Raw genomic sequence first — 25,455 nt, 5'->3', positions numbered from 1 at the left:
GTTGAGAGGAAACACGTGTTGAATCTGCAATTGGCCGCCGAATGCCTTTTTTTAAAGGTTAAATAAAAATGACTCAAATATGTATGAAAGCATAAAGTGTCACAAACAAAGTGGGAGCTTATTCAAATCTCACAGACCAATCCTGCATTGCTGTAAAACACGTGTGTGCTTTTTTAAAGAAATGAGACATACATTTGATAATTACAATTATTTCAAAAACAGAAACAGCACTTAAAAATTATTTTATATTGCTGATATTAGAACAAAGTGTGTTGAACGTCTTTATTAAGCAAACATAACAATTATCACACGACTGCCTCTGCTTCCGGGGGACGGGGTCTGAATCGACCTGGCAACCCAGCAGTTTCCGGGTGCCCTGTCTCGCCGCGTGTGTTCCAGATCCAGAGGGAGCAGCAGCAGCAGCGTGGAGAGCGGGGAACGTGGACGCTTCCTGCGCAGAGAAGAAGTGAAAAGTTCGCGAACAACAACCGAGCCGCTGTCAAAATGCTCGTGTTATTTGAAACAGCTGCTGGCTACGCGATCTTCAAGGTTCGTGTTTCATTTCCTCACAGTTAAAACGTTTTTTTTTAACGCAATAGCTACTTGAGCTAGCTCGACTTAGCCACGCATGTAGCCACTCATGCACGCTCACATGTTCATAGCATTGTTGCTAATGAGCAAACTGGATGAAATAGTCGTGTAAAGTGTGTTCTAGTGGGTGGATGTGCTTATATACGTTATTTTTGCTTGATTTCTCGTCTTTGCTAATGCACAGGTTAGCATTAAGCTAGCTTTCACGTGGGCCTTGCCACCACGTGTGCACACTGAGGTTAACTTCAGTGACTCTACTGCTCACCGAACAATATTCTCACACAAAGTGGAATTGTCTTTGATAAAGATACTGATTTAAAGAATACAGAATAACAGTGAGACTGACATTATCCCTAAGTTTGAAGATCTGTATTAGTAACGTCTAGTGCACACATCAGACCTATAAAACCATGAAAGCTAATTTAAAGTGTTATTTTCCAGGTCCTCGATGAAGCCAAGCTGCAGGAGATCGACAACCTGCACAAGGAGTTTGAAACTCCTGAAAAGGCGAATAAAATGTAAGTAGTAGCAATAAGTGTATAAACAATTCAACCATGCAGTTGTCATTGATAGGTTACATGTCCATTTCGAAGTGTGACTGATCTCTTTATTTGTTTTCACCCCTGCCAGTGTGAAGCTGAAGCACTTTGAGAAGTTCCAGGACACAACAGAGGCCTTGGCAGGTAATGTCACATGACGTCTTAGTACAGTACTCAAATCTTTACATGGGGTCTGTGATGTGGTGTATTGCACACATGAAGATGTCAGTGTATGTGATGCATTGTTTTTAACCTCACTCTCAGCTGTCACTGCCCTTGTTGAGGGAAAAATGGGCAAGAGTTTGAAGAAAGTGCTGAAGAAGGTCGTGGCCAAGGACGCACACGAGCAGCTGGCGATCAGCGACGCAAAACTAGGTGGAGTTATAAAAGTAAGTGATCCGACGTTTGCATTTCATTCAGAAATGACGCATTACGTGCAGGAGTTGAGTCTCTAACAAGCTCTGGTTTACAGGACAAGATGGACCTGAGCTGTGTCCACAACCCTGCTGTGGCCGAGCTGATGAGATGCATCAGGAGCCAGATCGAGGCTCTCGTCACTGGACTTCCTCCCAGGGAGATCAGTGCCATGTCTCTGGGGTTGGCTCACAGGTTGGTACCTCGATACAATGTTATGTGAACACAACTCTTGCCGTTGATTACACTTGCTGTCTGAAAACCCTTGTAGATTCTTTTACAGCATTCGTCACTACCGCTGAGGCAACTGGCGTTCCCCCGTAATATAGAACTGTAAATTGTACATGTGTGAACGAATGCTTTTTCTGTCTTTTTTTAGTTTATCACGCTACAAGCTGAAGTTCAGTCCGGACAAAGTGGATACTATGATTGTTCAGGCCATTTGTAAGTTGTATTTTCTTTTATTCAATGTGAGAACACCCATTTAACTGTTTGGTCTTAGTTTCACGTGCACTGATGACTAAGATAATATTATTTTGTGTTTCTTCAGCTCTTCTGGATGACCTGGATAAAGAGCTCAACAACTACATCATGCGTTGTAGAGAGTGGTACGGCTGGCACTTCCCAGAGATGGGAAAGATTATCACAGACAACTTGGTTTACTGCAAAGCTGTCCGCAAAATTGGTAAAGTTAACTTTTACTATTACTAACATGACATATTGTTGATATTCAACGTGGTTCTAAGTTGATGTAGTTTTAAAATTGTATGTGTAAAATTGGTTTTTCAGAGCAGTTTTTTACACAAACTTAAAACGGCCAATATTATTGATAAGCAATTCAAATCTTTTGTTGCATCTGCAGGTGATCGTACCAACGTGGCCGGCTCGGACCTGTCCGACCTTCTCCCTGAGGAAATCGAGGCCGAGCTGAAACTAGCTGCTGAGATCTCTATGGGAACAGAAGTTTCAGAACAAGACATCGGGAACATTGGGCACCTTTGTGATCAGGTGTGTGTCCTTTTTCTATCATTACGTGTTGAGCTCAAGTGACAGTTGTGATGATGACGACATCTGTCTTACTCCTGAAATATCACATGTGGGTTTTCAGTCACTACCTCATCTGAACAGTCACATGCCACGATTCCCACTCTTCACTACTGGATAGGCCTGTACCACTGATCTGAGTGTTTATCTGTTGGCAGTTGTAATATGGATCTTTCCCAATTTGTCTTCCCTCAGGTGATTGATATTTCAGATTATCGCACTCAGCTATACGACTACCTCAAGAACCGAATGACGGCGATTGCCCCTAACTTGACTGTAATGGTGGGTGAGCTGGTTGGTGCCCGTCTCATCTCACATGCTGGTAAGTGAATGAGAATCGCCTGCTTGAGAAGCTAGCAAGCAGTGATGATGATGACATAACGTCAACTTTCCTGAAAACACCTGATGCTTTTAAGTCACTACCTCATCTGAGCTTGCCATTGAAGAATCTGTGTGCAGGTACTCTGGAGAACATCAGATTTACACGTCTGTCTTGTCGCTTTGTTACCAAGGTTCCCTCCTGAATTTGGCAAAGCATCCGGCCTCCACGGTACAGATCCTCGGAGCAGAGAAGGCTCTGTTTAGAGCCCTGAAAACCCGCAAAGACACACCCAAGTATGGTCTCATTTACCATGCCTCTCTAGTGGGCCAGACCACTGCCAAGAACAAGGGCAAGGTGAGTTAAAGAAAAAGTTAGACACTAAACAACGGCTTGTGACTCCTGTTTGATGGTGAGGAAATAAACTCTTGTTTTCTGACCAGATCTCCAGAATGCTGGCGGCTAAAGCGTCACTGGCTATTCGTTACGATGCCCTGGGAGAGGACACAAATGCAGAAATGGGAATAGAGAACCGTGCCAAGCTGGAGGCCAGACTGCGGCAGCTGGAGGATAAGGGTGTAAGTATAACCAAAATATGTTTACCATTTTTGGACCATATGTCAAATGTTTACATTCACTTAAAGGACAAGACCACCATTTAGTTGCATCTGTCTTTGGATCTGGTATAAAGTCCACCTCTCGATGTTGATGGTTCTCTGCGCCTCGTCTGATCTTGTCCTCTCAACAATCTCTTTTCAGATCCGAAGAATCAGTGGAACAGGCAAAGCGATGGCACAGGCCGACAAATACCAACACAAGAGGTAAATAGTCACAAAGGGCTCTTCTCAGGGTAAATCATGTATTTCCACATGTGAAATTGCTTAATGCATGCATTTTTCTCTCCACAGTGAAGTACGAATTTATGATCCAGCTGGCGATTCCACTATTCCCTCCACCTCCAAGAAGAGGAAGTTTGAGGAGGTAGAGGAGGAGGCCGAAGAGCCTAAAACGCCTGCCACCAAATCCAAAAAGGCCAAAAAGGAGCCAGTAGCAGAAGGTGGGTTATTAATAAGAGTGGAGCTAATCCTCTGTCTCACTATCAGCACGGGAAGTACGATTCTAAAAGGTGTTCTTCTAATTTTTAGAAGAAGAAGCGGAAACGTCAGCAGCAGCAGAGGAGACTCCCAAGAAAAAGAAAAAAAAGAAGGACAAGAAAGCAGAAACGGCAGTAGAGGAACCAGAGGAGGAGGTAGCAGTACCAGAGGTGAAATATTATATTTAACGTTGGTTCCTTATACACAGACGTTTTATTCGGGCTATATTTTTTAACCCATCCATCTTGTCTCTCTTTCCAGTCGTCAGAAAAGAAAAAGAAGAAGAAGAAAAAGAAGGTTAAGGAGGAGGAGGAAGACGATGACTAAAAACAACAAATAAGTCGTTGTGTGTATATATTAGTTTTTATGCCATTTTAGTTTTGTGTAATTCATATATCATTTTGAATTTAATTGTTTCTTAACATCAGGAAGAATATATCATAATTTGGTCAACTTTTATAACTGAGTGAAATGTGGAGTTAATCCCAGTGTCCAGTCATAAAGTGAGAAATGTAAATCTATTTTTTTTTGAAGATGAATAAGTTGTAACCTACTGCTCTGTTTCATATCTGTTTTTATTTGTGAACACATCTGTTTCAGACATGATTTTTCCAATTCAGTGCAAAGCAACCTGCTTCAACATTACTCAGTTTACTGGTGATAAATCTTTGTATTGTCTAAGACTGGACATCTGCCTTGGGGAAATAAAACTCTTTGCTCTAATGTTGTGGTTTGATTGAAAACAGTTGTTGTTAATAATTACATATCAAGGGAAATTTTATAATTGTCCACGTGTGTGGTTTCCTCAAAATACTTTGTATAGCAGATAAACATTAATTAATAAATATAAACAAAGTAAAGGAGTGCTTTCTAAAATTGATGGGACTAAAAATGAGAGTAATCAATACAACAGTCAATAAAGGCCACTTTCTGATATCTTAATCGATGATTGAACACATTAAGTGATTGTAAGTCATCGCAACCAAGGAATTCCAGAGCTGTGGGGCCCTGATGTCAACTTCCTGGTCACCATAAAGATACCAAACCTGATAATTGATATTATTTTATTGAAGGAATCGTAAGAGTTAGCCTAATTTTAATTGGCAGCCAATGAAGTCAAGCATGAATTTGAGAGACAGTTAGTTACCAAAAATGTTCTGTTATCCCTCAATAAATCACAATGAAAGAATACAAAAAACTGAATGCGTTTTCATCTTAAATCTTAACATGGGCTGCTAAAATTAAGCATCTCTATCAATCTATGGGACACAAATACTGATTGTCCTTGTGAAAATAAATAAAATTCATACATTTGTCTGATGTAAATACAATTTAAATGCAAGATACATTGATTAAGATCCATTTGATCGTACTACAGCACTTTCAGACTATTTTTGTAGTTCACATGTTTGCAAAAAACACTTAAGAAACCCCCTTGTTAGTTTAAAACCTAATAAAATACCAATAAATTCAGTTTTCTTCTTTAAAATGTGAAGTTATGATCGGCAGACATCACTGGTGGAGAACCGATCCGGTCGATGGATTGTATCTGTGCTCTGCTGCAGCGTCTGGCTCTCTAGCACATGGCTGAGCTGCTCGAGAGGAAGGAGTGTGTCCAAGGAGCAGAATCAGACTGGGAATCACACGAGTCACTGGTTTATTAGAGAAACACACGAGGCAGAAACATGTCGCAGTTACAGGCGAGGTTCTTCACTAAGGACCAGAGGTGAGCTCCGAGTCCCTGAAGCCAAATAACTGGAAGGTGCTAGCATGCTGGCTAACTAGCTGTAACTTAGCTTCGGACCACTGTCCACATCCAGTCACACGCTAATGTTTTTAGCTTGTTTATTCACTGAGCTAAGTTATGCAACTCTGTATCTATGTATGACCCTAGCATCGCATTCTGTTCTAATTGACAAATGATTTCACTAAATGCAAATGTTAGGGTTCGGGTTAGTGTATTTGATTGACAACCTCTGGACTCGTGTGTGTCTCTCTGTGTGTGTGTAGGTTTGTTGTAGATGATGTTCCCTTCTCCATCCCTGCTTCCTCTGAAGTGGGAGACCTCAGCAACGTTATCAACCAACTGCTGTTGGCTAAAAATGGTAAAAACAGACTGTTCTGCAGCACAGCCTCCAAAAGCTGAATTATTTTATGAAACAATCATAACTTACACTCACTGTATGACCCCCCCCCCCCCCTCCCTTTTCATACAACCTATATCTCCACCTCTTATCATTTGAGGGTGTAATATGTTGAATTTAAATGTGTTCGTATTTCCACAGCCTCACACGACAAAGTGGACTTCGACTTCCTGGTCAGGAGTCAGTTCCTGCGGTCGTCGCTGTCCTTTCACATGGACACAGAAGGCATATCAACGGTAGGACCAGCCTCAGCGCCCCAACACGAGCAGATGGGCTGTGTTTCAACACAAATCTACAAATTGGCAGCATAATAACAATTACTTTGCATCTATGTTTCAGGAAGACGTGGTGGAGATCGAGTATGTGGAGCGGATCACAGCCCCAGAACCTGAGGAGTGTATAATGCACGACGACTGGATTAGCTCCCTCGATGCAGATTCTGAATGGTGAGATGAGGCATCACAGTCAAAACAGCACAAAGTGTGGTTTACTGTGTGTCGGAAATGTTTGATCGTGAATTTGAAATGCAGTCCCATCATTATCTTTCTTGTGGCACTTGTGTTTATGCAGGATTCTCACAGGGTCATACGATAAGACCGCCAAGATCTGGTCTCTGGAAGGCAAGGCGATGACGACACTGGCAGGACACACAGATGTAGTGAAAGATGTAGCCTGGGTTAAAAGAGGTGAGCGGGACCAAAGTATAGACCTTCACTCTGCTGTTAGGTGTCATACGACACTCATTAAAGGTTCTCCGTTGGTTTTCTCTTGGCAGATGGCTTGACCTCTCTGCTTCTGACGGCCTCTATGGACCAAACCATCCTGATGTGGGAGTGGAACTCGGAGAAGAACAAGGTGAAAGCCAGACACTGCTGTCGGGGACACACAGCGAGCGTTGACACTGTCGCCACAGACCCAACTGCCTCAAAGGTAAAGCTGGAAAGAACAGAGAAGAAAGAGGATACAAGTCCAAAACGGGCAATAATTAATTTATCTAATGTCTGTGCTGCTTCCTTTCAGTTCTGCAGTGGCTCCTGGGACAAAATGTTGAAGATCTGGTCAGCAGGTAGGTACCAAGAGTGATTGAAGGAGTCTGGAGCATCACTGGGCAAAAAGCAAATGTCAAGTGACCACTTTTTCTTCTGCTGTCAGTGCCCACAGATGAGGCGGACGAGGTTGAAGAACCTGCTGACAGACCGAGGAAGAAGCAGAAGACTCAACAGCTCGGGCTGACCAGGGTGAGGGCAGAACGATAAACTGAATATGTGAGATGCTACATGTGACAGGATGTTTGAGGTTTTTGTGTTGTCACACTGACACAGACTCCCCTGATGACGCTGTCCGGCCACAACGAGGCAGTGTCCTCCGTCCTCTGGTGCGACAGTGAGGAGGTTTGCAGTGCATCCTGGGATCACACCATCCGTGTGTGGGATATTGAGACTGGAGGACAGAAGACAACGTTGGTGAGATGCACTGCCAAAGATAAGATGAAATGACACCCGGCTCTCGTCCGCTTCGCTTGATAAACTGACCTATGTGTCCTTTCCACAGACGGGCAGTAAAGTGTTTAACTGCATCTCCTACTCCCCCCTGTGTCGACGACTGGCCTCGGGGAGCGCTGACAGACACATCAGATTGTGGGACCCCCGCACCAAAGGTAACACTGATCTCACAACCCTACCAATATATCAATGTCAAAGATAATTTTCTCTGCATGTAATACAAATCTATAAATGAAAAAAACAAGCAGCTTTTAGCAGCTTTTCTATAAATGTCTCTTCTTGTCCAGACGGATCCCTGGTGCTGCTGTCGCTCACCTCCCATACTGGCTGGGTCACGGCGGTGAAGTGGGCGCCCTCACATGAGCACCAGCTGGTCTCGGGCTCCCTGGACAACCTTGTCAAACTGTGGGACACCAGAAGGTTTGTGCAGCTCATAATTCACTGGAGCCTTTGTTGAATTTGTGTTTTAATCAGAAGTTGGAAACATGTTCCCCTCTTTTTATCCCCTGCTACATCAAGACCATTTGAATGAGAGCTCAAGCTTGAATTATCATCAGCCCTGTTACTAAATTAAAGGCTGCTTATGTCGAGCAGGACATCCTGTTCACTCTGCACATAAAGAGCTGTCTGCCAGTGTCTGGAACAAGCTTCCTGTCTTTGTCAGAATAAAATTTGGCTCGCTTGTGAGAATAATCTTCTTGGTTAGAGGAATCCAGTGAATACATTTAACAACCCATTGTTGCCGTGTTGTCTTCCAGCTGTAAGGCACCTCTGTACGATCTGGCAGCCCATGAGGACAAAGTGTTTTGTGTGGACTGGACAGAAAGCGGGGTAAGACACACCAGAGGTTCTCTTCAAAGATTCCGATGCCTCCCTTGAACTTCACACATGAACCGATGTTTTCTCTTTTCTGTCTTTTAGCTGATGTTGAGCGGAGGAGCAGATAACAAGTTGTACACCTACAAGTACGCAGCCTGTCAGACAGACGCGGGGGCGTAGATGAGGACTTCAGAGACTCCATCACCACGGATGTACAGAATGGACAGACATGCACACGTTCACAAACAGCGGGCAGAACTTTGAATTGTACAAACTTTGTTTGCTTTGTTCTTCACTGTCCTAGTTGTTTTTACCCCATTCAGTTTTTACACATATTTCATTGTTGGGCTTCTTTGTTTCCCTGTAACTCAAGAAAATTATAAATTTATGTCCTCTCCAAAATGTTATCACCTGGACTCAACGTTGCATTTCATTATATTTCTGTACATCTGCTCATTCATGCGATGATCATTGGCATCTGGCATTAGTGCAATGCTTAAAATCCAGTTGATACACCTGAGGAGCTTCAGCTAATGTTCACATTAAACAGAATGGACCAAGGAGCAAAGGCCACACTGCTGGTTCCACACAGGTTTATTTAGAGAATTTCATGAAGTGCTTATCTTCTGATCTCCAGCAAGATTCACATAAAGTGTTTGACAAACAGCGATTAGTAGAAACTTCCAGCATGAATGTGCAGAAGAAGAAACTGCAGAAATTACGTGATGAAGTTGTGGCAAAGGAAAGTTTTCACCATCATGCGGTTGTTGTAAAAGTGAAGGGACTTTTCATTACCAGTAAGGTTTTCTTAATAAAGTGCCCAGTGAGTGTTATCTTTTGTTTTTCCTCAAGGTAGAATCATTTTATCAAACACTAAATGACTATTTAAAAACAACTGAATTAGCAAGTTATGTCATGAGTGACTATGTTTTTTATAATGAATAAAACATAGGACCGAACACATTTATTTCATTATCCTATATTGTTGAATGACATTAGATCTAGATCCCATTCTGAACTGAGTTTGCATGGATTTAAATCTTAGCAAAGTTTTACTGCACGTCCACATCTCTCAAGGAGATTTAATGCAGTTTGCAGATCTGACCGAAGTCAAGTTCACATAGAAGTTTGAGGAAGTTTCAACTGGTTCATCCAGTTATCCACTTACTTAATGTGTGCACGCATCTCAACTCGAGACGATCTTCGGCGCGGATCTTCCCAACAGCGCCCCCGTGTGTCCGGACGGCACCGCGGCCACTTAGCATATCCTGTTGCAGTGAGTCAGAGGATGATGGTGTCTGTCGGGAGAGGAGCGTCACCGAGCTGCGCCTGAACCACAACAAGGTACAGCTCAGTCGAGGCTTCGCTTTAAATATCCAACCACAGGAACCCTCTGTGTGGAGGATGGGTTTAAAATGGAGACGGGAGGTTGCTCGTTGGGCCACGACACTGACAGCTAACGGCTACACTAGCTAGCAGACGAGCTACTTTACGTTCTCCAGCAGGTTTCCTTGTGTTTATTTTTCTATTTCATCACCTCGTCTTTGTTTATTTGCACAACTCGTATAAACGACGCGTTGCATTTCCGGTTTGTCTGTGTGTTTTTGCCTGGAAGTGGACACCTGCTCCACAGACAGCTGTCCCCTCAGTCCCCCCCCCCCCCCCCCCCCCACATCTCCAGGTGGACGTCACATCCAAGGAACCATATTAGATTAGCCCGTTCTTTAGCCTGTAGCTACCTGATCAAGCCTCAGATAACCCGAGATAACAGGCTATAGCTCGGTTATAACCCAGTGGAGGAACAGCTGTTAGCTCACAGCTGTCGGTTGGTGGTGATGGTTTGTTTCGTCTCATTTAAATCGAACAGGACAAACCCATCAGAGGTGAAGTAATGGCGTCTTATTCAATAATAGTTTGAGTCACTCCAATTTAAACTCATTGCCTGGATGGGAATCTGAATTTCAGAGCTGCATCTACATCTGGATTTCAGCATCTCAAACTCTGAGATCAAGCTCATCTAACAGGAGAGATTCTGTGTCTGAACTAGTCTATATTTCTGACATGTTGGATGTATAAAGGCGTGACAGGTCTTTCTCGTGATGCCTAGAGTTAAAATTAAACAGGGTGTTATTGCATTTAACCACGACTGCCTCCTCCTGGAACCAGCTCCCGATGGAAATCAGCAGTCACCCGCTCGGTCTGCCAGTGCCTTCGATTAATCACCCAGTCCTGCACTTTCATTTAATCATCTGTTTTATAATTAGTCTTTCAATACTGTGTACACTTTTGAAAAAACATTTCCCTCTTTTTTATGCTTTGTTATCGCAACCTTTATGCTTCCTTTATGTCCGTAAACATATTAAATGGCCAGTGTATGATAATATGCAATACTATACGTCTGCATCCAGTCTGCAGCCCCTCAGACGAAGACTTGAACTTGGTCATTAAATCCTCTGACTGAATATCTCTCTTCTTTTTCTCTTTCAGAACAGAAAAGGGCGAATATCCAAGGATGGACGGGTATGTGTTAACAGCAGTGGTACTGTAATTATGATATGAAACAACTGTTGTTTCAAGCAGAACTTCACAGCCATGTAGAAACACGGCTGCCCTCTGATCCGCTGCTCTGTGTACCAGGTTTGCAGGGGATATGCTGAGCGACAGCTCGGTGATGGCGCGCATGCAGAAGAAGTTCTGGAAGACCAAGCAGGTCCTCATCAAGGCCACAGGCAAGAAGGAGGACGAGTATGTGGTGGCGTCCGACGCTGACCTGGACGCCAAGCTGGAGGTAGGTCAGGAGGAGTTTTAGGTTTGTTATTGTCAGAAATACTCGGCTCTGAAAGTAGCACATGCAGCTCTACTGTTTGTAGCTTAGAATGCTGTTTCAGTCTGTTGTCACAAGGTGCCCATTGTTTGAAGAGTAATTTTTCTTACCAGTGTGATTAGACGTGAGATGCCTCTCACCACATGAGAGCTGTGAAAATGAAGTTGGCAGGGTACAGCGTGTCCCTCCGCCTCTCGAGTCCTTCCTCGCCAGTGCAACGAATGATAGTGGACAGTCTGACACCTGGCTGGCATTGAGCTGTTTGGTCCAGTGTGACGGGGACAGGATAATGTTTCACTCCGATGTACTGAGAGGCTTTTGTTTGCTGTGGAACGAGATCCGGCCTCTTATGTCCTCATGCTCTCACTGTCCCATGATTGCATGTCCCTGTGAGACCGACACAGAATGAGAAAACAGGGGACAGCATTGAAAGAGGAACAGAAAATTGTTAGGAGATCTGTCTTCTTCATCGTCATCTTGACCTCCGGCTTTCTGTGACCCGGCCGAGCACTAAAATCACCTGGACAAATTCGATTTGGAGCCGTTTCTGGACGATAGCCTCATTTTACCTGATTGTAATCTGGCTTTTACCACAGTGTTGCCTCAGTGCATTTTCAAATTTCATATCAGCAGCTTTATTTTGCAACCTGTGGGCTTAGATTAGATTAGTCAATATTTGTATTACAATTTTGATCGTATTGAAAGTGAACTTAACTGCATGCCATATTTTATTATATCCTTCAATTTCACCTGTGATGATGATGAGACAAGGAACCTCACAATTAGAGACAAAAGTTAAAGTAGTGATGGGCACCTGTAAATGTAGTGACCGCCACATTGCTGTGACAGAGACAGAGCCACTAGATGAGGATGAGCTTGACAAGCATATCACTGATCAACATCAAGGAAGGTGTGTTGTGTAGGAGCGGCCAGAACTGGACACGGACAGGTGTTTGGCCTCTGCTGATGTACACAGGCTGAAAGTAGGTAGTGTTGATACAAGAGTTAATCAGTAACTTGACGTCGTCTCCTCCCTCTACTCTCTTACTTCCTCCTCTTTATATTTTCACTTAATATTAACAAAGTGTGACAGGTCTCAAGACGAACCTCTTTTAGTTACTTGTTTTTTGTGTCTAACTCTGACCTGGTGTGTCTCTGCAGTTCTTCCGTTTGGTTCAGTCCACGTGCACAGAGCTGCTGAAGGTGATCGAGAAGTACCAGCACAGGATCACACGTGAGTCACACAACTAATAACTATGATATTATGAGAACAATGATCTTTACACTTGGAAGTAAACTTTGATTTTGGTGATTTATAAAATCCCTGACCTTTCCTTGCACAACAGGCTTGTCTCAGGAGGAGAACGAGCTCGGCCTGTTTTTGCACTTCCAGGGTGAACATGATCGCACCAAGGCCGGCAACATGATGGATGTCACCAGCAAGGCCCTGTGCACCTCCGCCAAGCAGAGGTCAGCCAGAGCAGAAATCAATGAAACCAGTCATTATGTGCTAAACTAAAGGATATACAATCCATTTCAAATAACCTTAAACTTTCAAGTACTCAACCTTATCTATAATTTTTTTTTCAAAGGATGGCACTTTGCCCACCACTGCAACGTTTGTACCAGGAAGTGGAGACGTTCCGGCGACGCGCCATCGCAGACACGCTGCTGACGGTCACTCGTATGGAGAAGTCTCGCACAGAGTACAGAGGAGCTCTGCTCTGGATGAAAGACATATCCCAAGAACTGGACCCAGACACCTACAAACAGCTGGAAAAGTTCCGCAAGGTCGGTGGAAGGCCACTTCAACTGAAGATTTCTGATGTGTTATCACCGTCAGTGATGTATCATCTTGGGGTTTGTCTTTCTGTTGTCAGGTCCAAGCCCAGGTCAGAGGGTCGAAGAGCCAGTTTGAGAAGCTGAAGAATGATGTGTGTCAGAAGGTGGACATGCTGGGAGCGAGCCGCTGCAACATGCTCTCCCACTCCCTCTGTACCTACCAGGTAAGTTCATGAATAGTAGTAGTTGAAAGATGAAGTGTGGGCCAAGCCTGTTGATGTGTTTATCTGCTGGTTCCCTGTGTTGATCCTGCTGTCCTGTCATGACAGACCACTCTGCTGCATTTCTGGGAGAAGACGGCCCACGCCATGTCTGCAATCCACGAGGCCTTTCAAGGACACGTACCATACCAGTTCACCACACTCAAGGTACATCAGACTAAAGAAGTGACTCTGAGGTGTTCCCTGACTGTACGAACTCCTTGAAGCTGAAGCTTTTTCTTAATACTTCGTCCCACAGGACCTGCGGGATCCACTGGAGCAGATCACAGAGATGGAGAGACAGTTGGATAAGAAGGAGAAGACTCTGCAGAGCAACACAGACAAGTGAGAACACAATCAACACACATGTTGGTTTCTTTTTAGGTGCAAATACTGTTTCATGTTATCAGAAAATAATTGTATCCTGTGTAAGCTATTAACAAATCAAATAAAGTCTGTGTCATCACCTCAGCTATTTTCTCAAATATGAGGCTAATGGCATGCCCTTGTTTACTGTGTGTGGGTGTGGTTCATGTGTGTGTGCTGACAGCAGTTTCTTATGTAATAGTTTAGGGCGTTAGAAGCTCAAAAAATGTGCCACTTAACAGCAGCTCAGCATCGAAGAGAGGTTACTGTAGAAAGCTTGATGAGATGAGGCCCTTTTTCATTTTTTGTCCTTTCTAATTCCCCAGTCTGGTGTCCTTGGATGACGACAAGCCATTAGGAAGTGCCTCTGACATAGGTACGTACTTCCCTCCAAACCTGTCAGCGTTGCAGGCTATGACAGCACGCAACCCTGCAGCTGCGTCTTTTTCTTCCTCTATTGTTTAATGAAGTCTAAAGTCAGAACGATCCAAAAAAGTGTTTTCACACCACAAAAGAACCAAACCATTGTTTAGTTTGATCCCAACTGGTGCCACCTCTTCTAGTCTGACTGAATGTTGATCAGTTGGTCAGAATGACTTTGAATGTGCCTTCTCTCCCAGACACTGCTCACAGCTTTGAAGGAGACAGCCAAATCACTGACTATGGTAAGTGTGTGTTAAGAACATTTGATAGAAACATTATGGTTAATGTACAAGCTTGTGCAAATAATGTGTACATTGCGATTCCTGTTGCTGACTTGGGGTCAGATACCGTTTGGCTTTATGATACTTTGATCTCAGTGCAGCAAAATGCCTCCACACCCACTTCAGGTGTGCATGATCTCAGTGGAACGCCAGCACGCCCTGATGAAGACCTGCTGCTGGTGGCTGGTGGTTTAACACTTCCACAGTCCCCGGCCCCAACAGGTGCCCCACTCCAGCCCCAGCTCCTCTCTCCTCAGGCTGGAGAGCAGAGTGAACTCTGGGGCTTTGGAAGCTTCCAGTCCAGCCTCTCTGAGCTGCCTGCCTCCGGTAAACCAGCTGCCTGTCTACCGCTTCCTCCACCTGTGAATTCTAACTTCCAGCATCCTCACTGGTTCTCTTCTTCCCTTTGACTTGGCTTGGTTGGAGTTCAGCTTTCCTGCTCTTGATGTCTTGATTGTGTCTTCACTGCTGCAAGAGGCTTTCTTTTCCTTTTACCTTTGTCATTTAGGAAGAACACTTGAACATCTGCTGCACTTCTAAGTCTCCTCTGGATATTTTGAGAGTGATTATTAATCCTGCTTGCTTTGAAAAGGCTTTACTCAACATTAATGTCTCTTCACTGTACTTTTCTCTTTTTCAAGGTCAAACTTTACCTTCCCATCTGCGTCTGTTGCTTTGTAACAAATTGACATGTTTGGCCCTTTCCAGAATAAGCTGTGTATGATCTTCTAAAGCTTCTTCTCTCTCCACCTTTTCCTCTCAAGGTGGTAGTCTGCTCTCGGGCGGTGTGTCCTACCCTGCAGGGACGGGGCTGAGACCCGATGAGGAGGACAGTGAGAGGGGGGACATGGCTTTCCTCAATGATCTCCTCAGCCCGGGCCCTGGAGCCAGCGATGAGTTCAGCAAAGAGTGGCAGGATGCGTTTGGGATGTTTGACCCTCCTACTGTCCCTCCTGCAGGGACGGCACCAACAAGCAGTGGGCAAGCAGCGTGTCCGCCCAGTCCCGCAGGCTTCCTGCCTTCCCAGCTGCTGGATCACAGTCTGAGTGCCACAGGTTAGTCACACTGCACTCTGCTGGCGGAAAGAGCTCACTGCACAACACTGACTGGTTAGTCTTTGTGATGCAGCTGCGTTGTGGCATAAAGAATACCAGGGTCTTTTATAACTTCTCCAACCCTGCTTTGTCTTGTTAGGCTGGTCAACCCCACCTATGTTTAAAGCTCCACCCCTCCAGGCGTCTCCGAATCAGAACCAATCAGCTCAGTTGGCTCCAAGTTCAGCAGCTGATGGTAAGTTCCTTCTCAGTGTGAGATCTTGTCTCTACTTGTTGTCCTGATGGTAGCCTTGTCTCAAGATCCCTACGGTCTCCCTAAACAATCATCTCACTTTGCTGTGAAACAGTGTTAAGGACAAACAAACCCTTCTTCCCTCTAATGATCTATGTGTGTCTGTGTGTGTCTGTGTGTGTCTGTGTGTGTGTGTCTGTACAGCAGCAGCAGCAGCTTCAGGTGGATCCAAAGACATGTCTGCCTGGTTCAACCTGTTCGCAGACCTGGACCCTCTTTCCAACCCAGACGCCATTGGACGCTCTGCAGATGAGCTGCTCAATGCCTGAAGCTCTCTCTATGTTTATGTTTGTGTGTGTGCGTGTGTGTCTGTTTGTGTGCGCGTGTGTTACAGTGTATGATTTATATCCAAGGATTACTGCGATTTCATAACAACACCCAAGTAAATGATCTCACACTAGGAGTGAAACACAAATCCATTTCTGTTACAAGGAGAAAAACAGTCTACACAACTGCAAATACTCCTGTTGATGTTACACTGGAGGACGATATTTGACACTGGAGAAAACAAACTGTCGGTGGAGCCAGATGCTGTTGTTGAACATCCTCCTCTGCTGAACAAGACTGTTAGCACTACACAAGGAGCCGCTGACTCCTGTGCACACAGCAAACCTTGTGCGGTTTGTGTTGCTCTTCACTATTAGCTTTCAGCAGTGTCTGTGGAGCAGAGTGAGTGATTGGGTTACAGGTGTATTTTGGACAGCATTGTGTGCTTCTCCGTCTTAACTTCATGTTTGCGTTGTTTGGGTGTGGGTCCGTTTGCCGTGTGTACACATCACAAGGGACCCAGGATATAAAAGTGTATTTAATCTGTAATGTAGTTACATTTAGGAGCACATGATTGTCACCATGAGATAAGACGGGACCCTGTGTCTTTCACGAGACTGAATTTGCACACTATAAGAACAGTGACCCTCAAGTATCATGATGCTGGTGATCAGGCGGCTTGGTTCAGGTATTCTAGATCTGAATTACATGCAACCTCTACAGTGGAGTATTTAATATCACATGAGCTCAATTGTGAGGAAATTAAGCCAGAATATCCCAGATAAAGCTGCGGCCACTTTCCATTTTCGATTTCATTTGGATCCAGATTTGGCGCTGTAGTTGCTTTTGGTCATTACCGTTTTTATATCATCTAATACCTAATTCTAACTGCTTTTATCGGTTCCTGTTCATCTACTAATCAGCTCATGATACTGGAAGGTCTTTCTCGTGGCGTTTTTGACAACAGCCCCGGTTCTGATTCTGTTGGGCTGAGCGCTCAAAACCAAATCATTTCCCGTTGGTCGTCAAGATTTCACAATCACAACAGTCCAAGGCCAAGAAGAATGTGTGATGAGCTGCACCATTTGTTTCAGTTTCTCTTGAAGGAAGTTTTAACGTTGGATAAAGGGATGTAATTATTTTAAGTGGGTTGAAATACAAACCTAAAGATAACGGGACCTAAGATGATTTATTTTCAGATAATATCACTAAAGTAACACTGTAAAAAACAACCACTGTAAAATATTTAATATTATGAGCTGTGTGATGGATTTTGGAAATATATTGAAACAGGATGAACACTGGAGAGTTGTTACCACCTCATGAAATACATTTCCTTACCTGTTGTGGATGAAATTCAGAATTATTCAATTTGTTTGTCGGGAAATCAACATTTATGAATGTTTATCTTTTTTTAACCTCCTATAATGTATGTTATTAATAAAGTTGAAAACTAAAGAGGTTGAGATGTCAAACCCTGATTGATTGTGCGATCAGAGTGCATTATGGGAGTGATTTCTTTGTATACAATCTGCACAGAAGAATCTGCTTTTCTACACAAGCTCTAACTGATGTTGATTTTCACACTTTCAAAAACCACAAGAATGTATTTCTCAAGTCAATCACAGATGCTTCATTTAATTCAACTATGCCTTTTTATTTTGAGTGGAGAAGTTAAACAGATGAAAACTTGGCAGTTCTGTTTCCAATAAACTGGACAAGCAAACAGAGAATCATAGTGTTGAGTTTTCTTGTGTCGAGCCTCATTCCAAAATGCCGCTTATCCACTTTGAAAAGAAAAGATAAAGTTGTAAATCAATCAGTATTTCCACGTTGGTGAATCTGTTCTTTCAAGCTACTTAGATTTTCTTGTAAACATGTTGATCCGTGTGGCTGTGGGTGGATTGTTTCTCAGCAGGTGGATATCTCATTTTGGAACTCGACTCTTGAAGCGACTGGCTGGAACGAATGACACCTCTTGACTACTGCTACAGGTTTACATCATCCAGGATCTCTGCCGTGTGCGGCTACAGACACAGCAGCTGTTGGTTCTCTCGTGTAGACTTGTTAGTGTGCGCCGAGGAGATAAGTACATCTTCTATTTTCGTGTCCTATTCACTACAACCTGAGATGGACAATGTGACCTATTCTTGATTAAAATTCTCTGAAGACCCAATTACACTCCGGTCTGATAAATAAATACATAATCATTCACAATAATGAGACGTAGTAATTCACAGTACTCAGCAGGGGGACGGGAGGGGCGAGGTTTTGGGGTAGAGGGGTTATTATATGGTACAGTAATCGACTCATTCAGATACATATCTTTGTCAGCTGATAATACAAACACAGTGTGCCTCTATATTTACAGATCCAGTACATTCCTATCCCCACGTGGCAGGCACAGTCAAGTGGTAATGACATATACAGGAGGACAGGCCCAGGCGTGGAGAGGTCTGGGTCCCGTGTCACGACGCTGCAGCCACCAAGTGTAGCTCGTTGTCGCACTAGGGGTCATGACCTCTCCGTGCTCAGGGCCCCGCAGAGCCAGAGGAGGCCTGTCCTGCAGTGGCGGGACCAGGCCCCTCTGGACATGCTTCACAACAACACAGTTTGAGCAAGACAGAAGGAAATCAGCTTTACAGTGACAGTGAGGGAAAGAAAAGAGAAGAAGGAGAGGAGGAACAGAAGGAGGGAGGTCGTGATGGTGCTGGAGTAAAAAAAAGGAAACTTCGAGCAAAGGCTGGCGCCTGGGAAGCAGACACAGGTCGAACGCGCTGCACACACCATAGCCCTGGCCTGTGTTTCCCATAGATACACACAGCGGCCAGCAGGGGGGCCCATCACGCTGCTACCAGTTAGTGAAGCAAAGGCATCAGCTTGAACCAGATCCTCTCTGTCACAGGCTGATTCGAGTACAAAACAGATGTTAGCGTGGACTCTGCACCTCCTCGCTTGTATGTTTTCAGACTGGCCCTGTTCTTCTGTGTGTATCTATGGCCACCTTAGTGCAAAGATCATGAGCGAACACGATCGCAGCACTAAGCTGGTTTGGAGAAACTGAGCAGTCTAAAAAAATCAGGCACGTTTTCTTTACTTCTCCTTTTCACGACCCTTCAGGTTTTGCTACGATAGATCAGGCAGCACCAGAATTAGCCTCTGTTGTCAATCTCTTGGCCGCCAAGGAAACCAGCAGTTCTTATTCATAATGGAAGGCATATTTCATATCAAGAGAAATAACTACATATAGAAAAAGAGATATGTCCGTGGAAAGGCGCCATGGTATAATACGATGAAAAAAAAAGAGTCTGTCCTTTTTTTAGCCTTTTTCTCCCAAAAAACAGGAACATAACCAGCAGCACTGAAGGTAGAAGAAAGCGATGAGATGTTGGCTGCACCGCCCGCACGGCGCTGCAGGGCTCTCGAGTCGTCTGAGGAGGAGAGGCAGTGGGAAGCACGTTTCAACAAGATCAGGACATCAGAGAGAGCGTAGCTGGCATGCTGAAGGCATTTTTTGGAGCAGGAGGGTTGTTTCCTAATTTCAAATGTTTTCTGATTTCGCTGGGAAGGGGGGGGGGGGGATGCTTGTTTTGTGGCGACTTGAGAACCTGGTCAGAAGCTCTCGGGCTCCTCCAGGAGGCAGGGCTGGGTGGACAGAGGCACGAGGGCCGGGGACAGGCTCCGCAGGCCCACCCCGGGGCGGAAGCTGAGCTCCGGGGCGGGGTGTAAGGGCTTCAGGATGCTGACAAGGCAGAAGGCAGAGCCGCTGTTGGGGATGAAGTTGACCTTGTTGCGGTCGGGACACAGGAAGGTTGGGATGTCCTGCAGAAGTTTGGGCCTGGAAACATGACAGGACATGGGGGTTAAGCCAGTTACATTAGAAATGATGTGCTGCAGATGAACTCTCAGAGAGACAAAACACAAAATGTTCTATTCTAAAATAAAACATCAAGCCCAGGGCAGGACACGTCTGACCACATCGTCTGGGGTCTGCTGACATCCTGTGAGATCTAACAGTGCATGCTGGGTCATCCCACTCACATGGACTCCTCGAACACTTTGACCTTCTCGCAGCCCTCTGGAGGCTCCCTCTTGAACATGTAGCTGTTGTTGGGTCTGGGAGAGGCAGCGTACTTCGGCAGCGGTGAGTAGGGTCCCAGCTCTGCGGACAGCAAAGTAGAATCACGTGCATGAGTGTGGGCAATATGCACAAGCTGAGATGTGTGCACGTCTGTCAGTTCATCACCTTTCTCCTCGTAGGGGCTGCCTCCACTGGTGTCGTTGAGGACGGTGAGGTAGGAGGGCGAGATGGAGTCAGGGCGGCTGCTGCAGTTGCTATGGTTGCTGCTCAGGCCGCCCCCCGAGGGTGTCTGTGTGTCGATGCTGCGCGTGCTGCTGCTGCGCTGCTGCGGGGGGACAGGTGGGGGGGCACGGTGCCCATCTGGAACGTCCTGTGGCTGCACACACACACACACACACACACACACACACACACACACACACAAATGAGGTCACAATAACAACGTCGCTCTGAGGATTAATCCCCGGCCAGTGATGGTGTGTGAATCCTCAGGCCTCATTTATAAATGAGCCCAAACAGTGAAATCTCAGGGGAACTCACAACAATGGTCTCTTCCTTCTCGGGGGTGTCTCGGATGATGATGCGTTCTATCTCCTGGTTGAGGCCCTCCATGCTGTTGCGGAAGCGAGGGGCCGATGACTTGGCTATAGGGATGGGTATCAGGATGGTCTTGGGCATGGGCGACTGCAGAACATACAAACACTGGGTTTAATACAGATCCTGCACCAGTTTCCAGATGTGGCGCACTGAGCACCTGACTTCCATCCAGCTGCAGTGAGATGTCTCACGCTCCATGTTTCTGTATTTACTGCTCAGCCCGCAGAGGAGTTACAGCTGCACATGCAGGAGCAACGTTTCAGAAGAAGAAACTGGGGATCACTTGCTTAATAAACATACACACACACACTCTCCTGCACCCACCTGGGACTGGATGATGGTGTGGCTGCCATTGAACGGGGACTTGCGGTCTTTTTCCCTCCGATGGCGGCTGCTGCGTTTGCTGCGCTGGAGCTGCTGACGCAATTTGGCAATCTGTGGATGTTCAGAGAGAGAGAGAGAGAGAGAGAGAGAGGCTGTAATGCAGACACAGTCTATACATGCAGTATTAATGGTCATGCATTAAGTGAAGACACACACACAATGCTCCGCCATTTATTTAATGACCCCCTCCAGGAAAACTGCAGTGTAATGAGGACAGTATAAAAAAATAAAAACACACACACATCGGAGAGTGCTTCTCTCCAGTTGCTTGTTTGTTTGGCCCAAAGAGCAGAATAAAACACTGACCTCCTTGAGCTGGTCGGTGCTCCCACAGGAGGCCGAGCGTTTGTGAGAGCCCCTCCTCCTCTCATCTGCCCAGGCCCTGGGGGTCTGAGACACACACACACACACACACACACACATACACACACACACACACACACATACACACACACTGGTTAGAACAAAATGTGAAACACACAAGCATTACACAGCCAAATCATGAGACTCAACCAAAAGAAAAACAGACTTGGATTAATAAACACAAATCAGGACCAGTCCTTACAACCTAAACATCTTCATACTCTGTAACTTCAACGGCTCAGAACCCAAGGGGCCTAAAGACAAATAACAGGGGCTGGAATATGATCTACTTTTAGCTAGGAATTATTCTAATATTCACCTTTTTCTTGCTTCAAGACACAAACACTAATTCTGGAAAGATATCCTTCAATTTTAATGTAGTGAGAAGGAGAACTTCTGATGAGTCATGTCCACGCTGGGGTCGTGAACTGGGATCGCTCGATCTAAAGCTAAAATGTTTGGGAAACACTGCCCTGTAGCGGAGCAGCTCTGAAGCTGCTGTTATAATCACAGTGGCACTGTTGACAGTACTTAGCAGAAACAGTAAAGAAGCTTTAGTGCAGTTAAGAACGATTAAACAGAGGTGTGTGTGAGGGTAAAACCTCAGTGTTGAAGAAGAACAGCAGATATGACCTGAGGAGGCGTTGTAAAGAGTGAACGTCTGTTTGAATATCTTTCATAAATATATACATGAATATATAAATATCTTTCAGCTGCTGTTTGACATGAGCTTGGTTTAAAGTCCGTCACTGATTGACAGTCAAGAGGCAACACAGCCGGATGATGCAAGCGTCTGCAACATCTCTCCGACTCTTTGCATTGATCGTCTGCAGCATAAACACACAAACAATACATCCGGCGAGTGTCCAGTACCACTGTGTCTGAACGGGGGTGGACAACATTTCAAAACACAAAAAATGATTTTCACACAGCTTTCTTTTTTTTTTTTTTAAGTTACAACATATATTTGATAGAAAGCTGAGCTGCCATATTCACAGAGCACCATCAACACGTGGCATGCCTCAGGGCTCGTCTCCTGGACCACTATCATTCCTTATTTCTATACCAGTACACTTTTCACAGACATTGGTAAAAGAAGCAGATGCTGCTTTATCTCAACAATAAGAGAATGTGTTTGCAGTAAAATTTCTAAATATTTACCAGATACAAATTCAAAGATGTAAATTCTCACCTGGGTCGCTTTGTCCCTCATGTAGGGAGCGTGTTGGTCCTGGCTGTCGTCCTGAGGCCAGGGACCTGTCAGGTGAGAGCCAGCGAGCGCGCCCTGCGAGGGCCACAGCTGGACTCGGTGGCGGGAGACCGAGAGGAGAATGAGGAGCAGCGAGCTCGGGCAGGGAGGGAGGAGGGACGCCACAGGGCACGGAGGAGGAGCACAGGTAGGTGTGCTGGGTTAAGGCCACTGATGTTGTCTGAGGAGGAAGAGGAGAGAGAGAGGCGTCTTAATGAGGAGGGTCTTTAGATGTAAACAAGTCAGCACATGGTAAACACGTCAACAAATCAACAGACACACAGTTGGCCTGCGGGATAAGCTCATGGACGTCTTGCTCTGTCTAGGTTTGTGTGCATTTGCATTTGTGTCTATGCGCTGGTGTGTTGCCAGATTGATGTTAATCCATCCTGGGCAGAGCGGATATGCCCCCGTCTAAGTCCCACACAGCCCCCTGGGTTAATGGCATTAGAGCAGCTTACAGGGATGGTGGGGGTGGAGGGGTGGGGTTGGGATCACTGAGGGCAGGTGCCTGATTCTGACCAAACGACCCCGATGCAATGCTGCAGCAGCAGGTTCTGCCTTGGTGCTCGGGTCCTCCTGGGGCAGGGTCAGCACATTCTCATCGCAAATTACAGCCTCGCATTGGAAAGAAATAAAGAGAATCTAACAAATGCACGACATCAAAATTCTGCAATCTATCTATCTATCTATCTATCTATCTATCTATCTATCTATCTATCTATCTATCTATCTATCTATCTATGTATGTCTATCAATAGTCACCATTGATATTATGCTGTTACAGGAGATGCAACGATGAGGAGAAATGAACATTATAAACATGCAAACACAAACTACAGGTCCCATGGATGTAATCCCCTTGCAGGAGACAGAAAGCTGTGATATATGAATATTCCCTGTGGGTGTTGTCTCAATGGGAACAGAAAAGCCAGCCAGTCCTGTCAACACAATCCTGCAGATGAAGCATGTGTGCACACACACAAACACACAGCACTGACTGGCAGGGCTAAATTTGGCATGGGCCTTGACCAGCGCACATCACTGTTGCCAGGGAACGCTGCTGACTGATCTCCATTGACTGTGCTTGTGTGTGTGAGTGTGTGTGAGTGTGTGTGAGTGTGTGTTAGTAAGTAAACATTGGGTTTGGGCGATCAGCAGTCTGAACGCCCCTCCTCTCTTTATTTTGACGGCTGATTTTCCTGTTTCAGACTCTGCACACGAATCAGCGGTCTGCTACACCGCACTGCAGGCGGACAGTAACGCTATGTGTGGTGTGTGTGGCTGTGTGCGGCTGTGTGCAGCTGTGTGCGGCTGTGTGCAGCTGTGGCTCAGCCTGTTGATGTATGTCTCTACATGGATTCACAGTAATGATATGCAGAGACGTTACTTGGCAGTATCTCAGTGTCAATGTGAAACAGGTGAGTTCACACTTTATGATCTGCTCGGGGTAAAAGTGGCGGCTCACACACACACACACACACACACACACACACACACACACCCACACACACACACACAGACACTAATCAGTTACACAGGATGTAAATAAACACTTTCCCCCCCATCCATTTGGTGATTCCCAATAAAGCCTAAAAGGACGTCAAACCAACACTCACCAACATAACTACTGCGTTATGATTTCCATCAATAGCCATGTAACAAAAGTCCAACATATATCAATATAATGCTTCTGCATTGCACAAGCACAGTGAGGAGATAATAACAAAAATTAGATAATCTTCATAATTTATTAATCTACGTAAGATTAAATTAAAATCTGTCTTTACACTTAAAATAAATAATAATGTGACATCAAGATGTTGAAGCAGAGAGATAAAGCAAATATTCAAATTTGAGATATGGAACAAGTGGATTCTTGGCAATTTAAATGATATATATTTGTATTGATGATAGATTATTTCAGCTTTGGTTTAACCACTTGCTTCTGCACATTTGACTGCCAAATTAAATCAGAGCCCTCTGAATGCAATGGAATACAAATGAAAAGGAAGAAGATCACATGAAACTGCACTTGTTTATGATAAAACCTCGTTATTAATTGCACAATAACACTGATGTGTAATGAGGATGGCTCCGTGTGAGTCACATCTCCCAGCAGCAGCCTGCTGTGCTGCAGAATCTAGGCCAGACGTGTTTACTAGCAGAGCATGCAACAGCAGCTTTATCACAACAATGCATGGACCCACAACCTCGCATGACACACGAGCACCGTGCACAGTGAAGCAGGTTGGGTTTAAATGTGTGAAATGAGAGGAGGAGCGCGCTCACCTGCAGGAAAGAGACCTGCTCATCCAGGGAGCGCAGAGCTCCACAGCAGCCCCCCGGCCCCCGTGGGTGTTTGCCGAAGATGCTGCCGGGCAAGGCGGGCGAGAAGGGACCAGGAGAGGCGGCTACAAGCGAGGGGAGCCTTCGTTGGAGAGAATCACAACCGGGCAGGACATGGTGAGGACAGCGAAACGTGGTCCTCGATTCAGGAGGTGTCAAAATGGGCGTCGCTGAGCTCGCACCTCGCCTCCTCCTCCTGCTCCTCGTCGTCGTCGTGGATGGATGTTTTTCTCTTCCCGGCTGATGCGCAGCGCCGCGACGGACCGAGGCGCACGGCGATGCGCGAGGCTTTCCGGGAGAAGCAGAAGAAACGTGGGTTATTCTACGAGTGGAGAGGAAGACGAAGAGCCGATCGAGCTGCGGAAGCGAAGGAGAGGAAGGTAACGGAGGGAAACAACACGGACATGGAGAGAAGG

The 25,455-nt window shown here is 45.3% G+C and overlaps 4 protein-coding genes and 2 non-coding genes across 11 annotated transcripts; 5 read left to right on the top strand and 1 right to left on the bottom strand.

The window, feature by feature from the left end:
* The first annotated feature begins 383 nt into the window (after nt 1-383).
* nop58 (NOP58 ribonucleoprotein homolog (yeast)) lies at nt 384-4,724 on the top strand. 2 transcript variants are annotated; one of them, XM_062380733.1, is made up of 15 exons: nt 384-549; nt 1,033-1,109; nt 1,222-1,274; nt 1,395-1,519; nt 1,603-1,739; nt 1,924-1,988; nt 2,095-2,229; nt 2,407-2,552; nt 2,784-2,910; nt 3,101-3,264; nt 3,351-3,485; nt 3,667-3,728; nt 3,816-3,964; nt 4,056-4,171; nt 4,263-4,724. In XM_062380733.1, the coding sequence occupies exons 1-15, from the start codon at nt 505-507 to the stop codon at nt 4,326-4,328; spliced, it is 1,602 nt and encodes a 533-aa protein (XP_062236717.1). In that variant the 5' UTR covers nt 384-504; the 3' UTR covers nt 4,329-4,724. The 2 variants fall into 2 exon arrangements, with proteins under 2 accessions (XP_062236717.1, XP_062236716.1); XM_062380732.1 differs by having other exon boundaries at nt 385-549; nt 4,053-4,171.
* On the top strand, nt 2,592-2,675 carry LOC133944250 (small nucleolar RNA SNORD11B). Its single transcript, XR_009916045.1, has one exon. It is a non-coding gene; the product is annotated as a small nucleolar RNA SNORD11B (small nucleolar RNA).
* On the top strand, nt 2,944-3,027 carry LOC133944252 (small nucleolar RNA SNORD11B). The gene has a single exon (XR_009916047.1). It is a non-coding gene; the product is annotated as a small nucleolar RNA SNORD11B (small nucleolar RNA).
* An 810-nt stretch (nt 4,725-5,534) lies between the features above and the next one.
* On the top strand, nt 5,535-9,299 carry wdr12 (WD repeat domain 12). The gene is made up of 13 exons (XM_062380734.1): nt 5,535-5,727; nt 6,012-6,106; nt 6,287-6,381; nt 6,485-6,591; nt 6,716-6,831; nt 6,921-7,075; nt 7,166-7,211; nt 7,298-7,383; nt 7,468-7,608; nt 7,697-7,802; nt 7,935-8,067; nt 8,406-8,478; nt 8,569-9,299. Exons 1-13 carry the CDS (start codon nt 5,687-5,689, stop codon nt 8,644-8,646), a joined length of 1,272 nt encoding a protein of 423 aa, XP_062236718.1. The 5' UTR covers nt 5,535-5,686; the 3' UTR covers nt 8,647-9,299.
* A 380-nt stretch (nt 9,300-9,679) lies between these two features.
* Nucleotides 9,680-17,749, top strand: ical1 (islet cell autoantigen 1-like). Of its 5 annotated transcripts, none has more exons than XM_062380740.1 (15): nt 9,680-9,810; nt 10,954-10,986; nt 11,104-11,254; nt 12,452-12,524; nt 12,637-12,760; nt 12,883-13,081; nt 13,171-13,296; nt 13,402-13,500; nt 13,592-13,677; nt 14,025-14,074; nt 14,319-14,363; nt 14,529-14,729; nt 15,167-15,457; nt 15,597-15,692; nt 15,894-17,749. In XM_062380740.1, the coding sequence occupies exons 2-15, from the start codon at nt 10,979-10,981 to the stop codon at nt 16,016-16,018; spliced, it is 1,674 nt and encodes a 557-aa protein (XP_062236724.1). In that variant the 5' UTR covers nt 9,680-9,810; nt 10,954-10,978; the 3' UTR covers nt 16,019-17,749. The 5 variants fall into 5 exon arrangements, with proteins under 5 accessions (XP_062236724.1, XP_062236723.1, XP_062236721.1 ...); XM_062380739.1 differs by having other exon boundaries at nt 14,499-14,729; nt 15,897-17,749; XM_062380737.1 differs by having other exon boundaries at nt 14,499-14,729.
* Nucleotides 17,750-18,952: 1,203 nt separating this feature from the next.
* On the bottom strand, nt 18,953-23,295 carry fam117ba (family with sequence similarity 117 member Ba). Its single transcript, XM_062381112.1, has 8 exons — nt 23,288-23,295; nt 22,634-22,847; nt 21,385-21,468; nt 21,019-21,129; nt 20,638-20,781; nt 20,263-20,473; nt 20,058-20,178; nt 18,953-19,854 (listed from the first exon to the last, which is right to left on the bottom strand). Exons 1-8 carry the CDS (start codon nt 23,293-23,295, stop codon nt 19,629-19,631), a joined length of 1,119 nt encoding a protein of 372 aa, XP_062237096.1. The 3' UTR covers nt 18,953-19,628.
* Between the last annotated feature and the right edge of the window lie 2,160 nt (nt 23,296-25,455).

Source organism: Platichthys flesus, chromosome 22 (assembly GCF_949316205.1).
Source record: "Platichthys flesus chromosome 22, fPlaFle2.1, whole genome shotgun sequence".
Classification (NCBI taxonomy): domain Eukaryota; kingdom Metazoa; phylum Chordata; class Actinopteri; order Pleuronectiformes; family Pleuronectidae; genus Platichthys; species Platichthys flesus.
The sequence above is the reverse complement of the archived record's forward strand: the minus strand, read 5'-3'. Positions and strand labels throughout refer to the sequence as shown.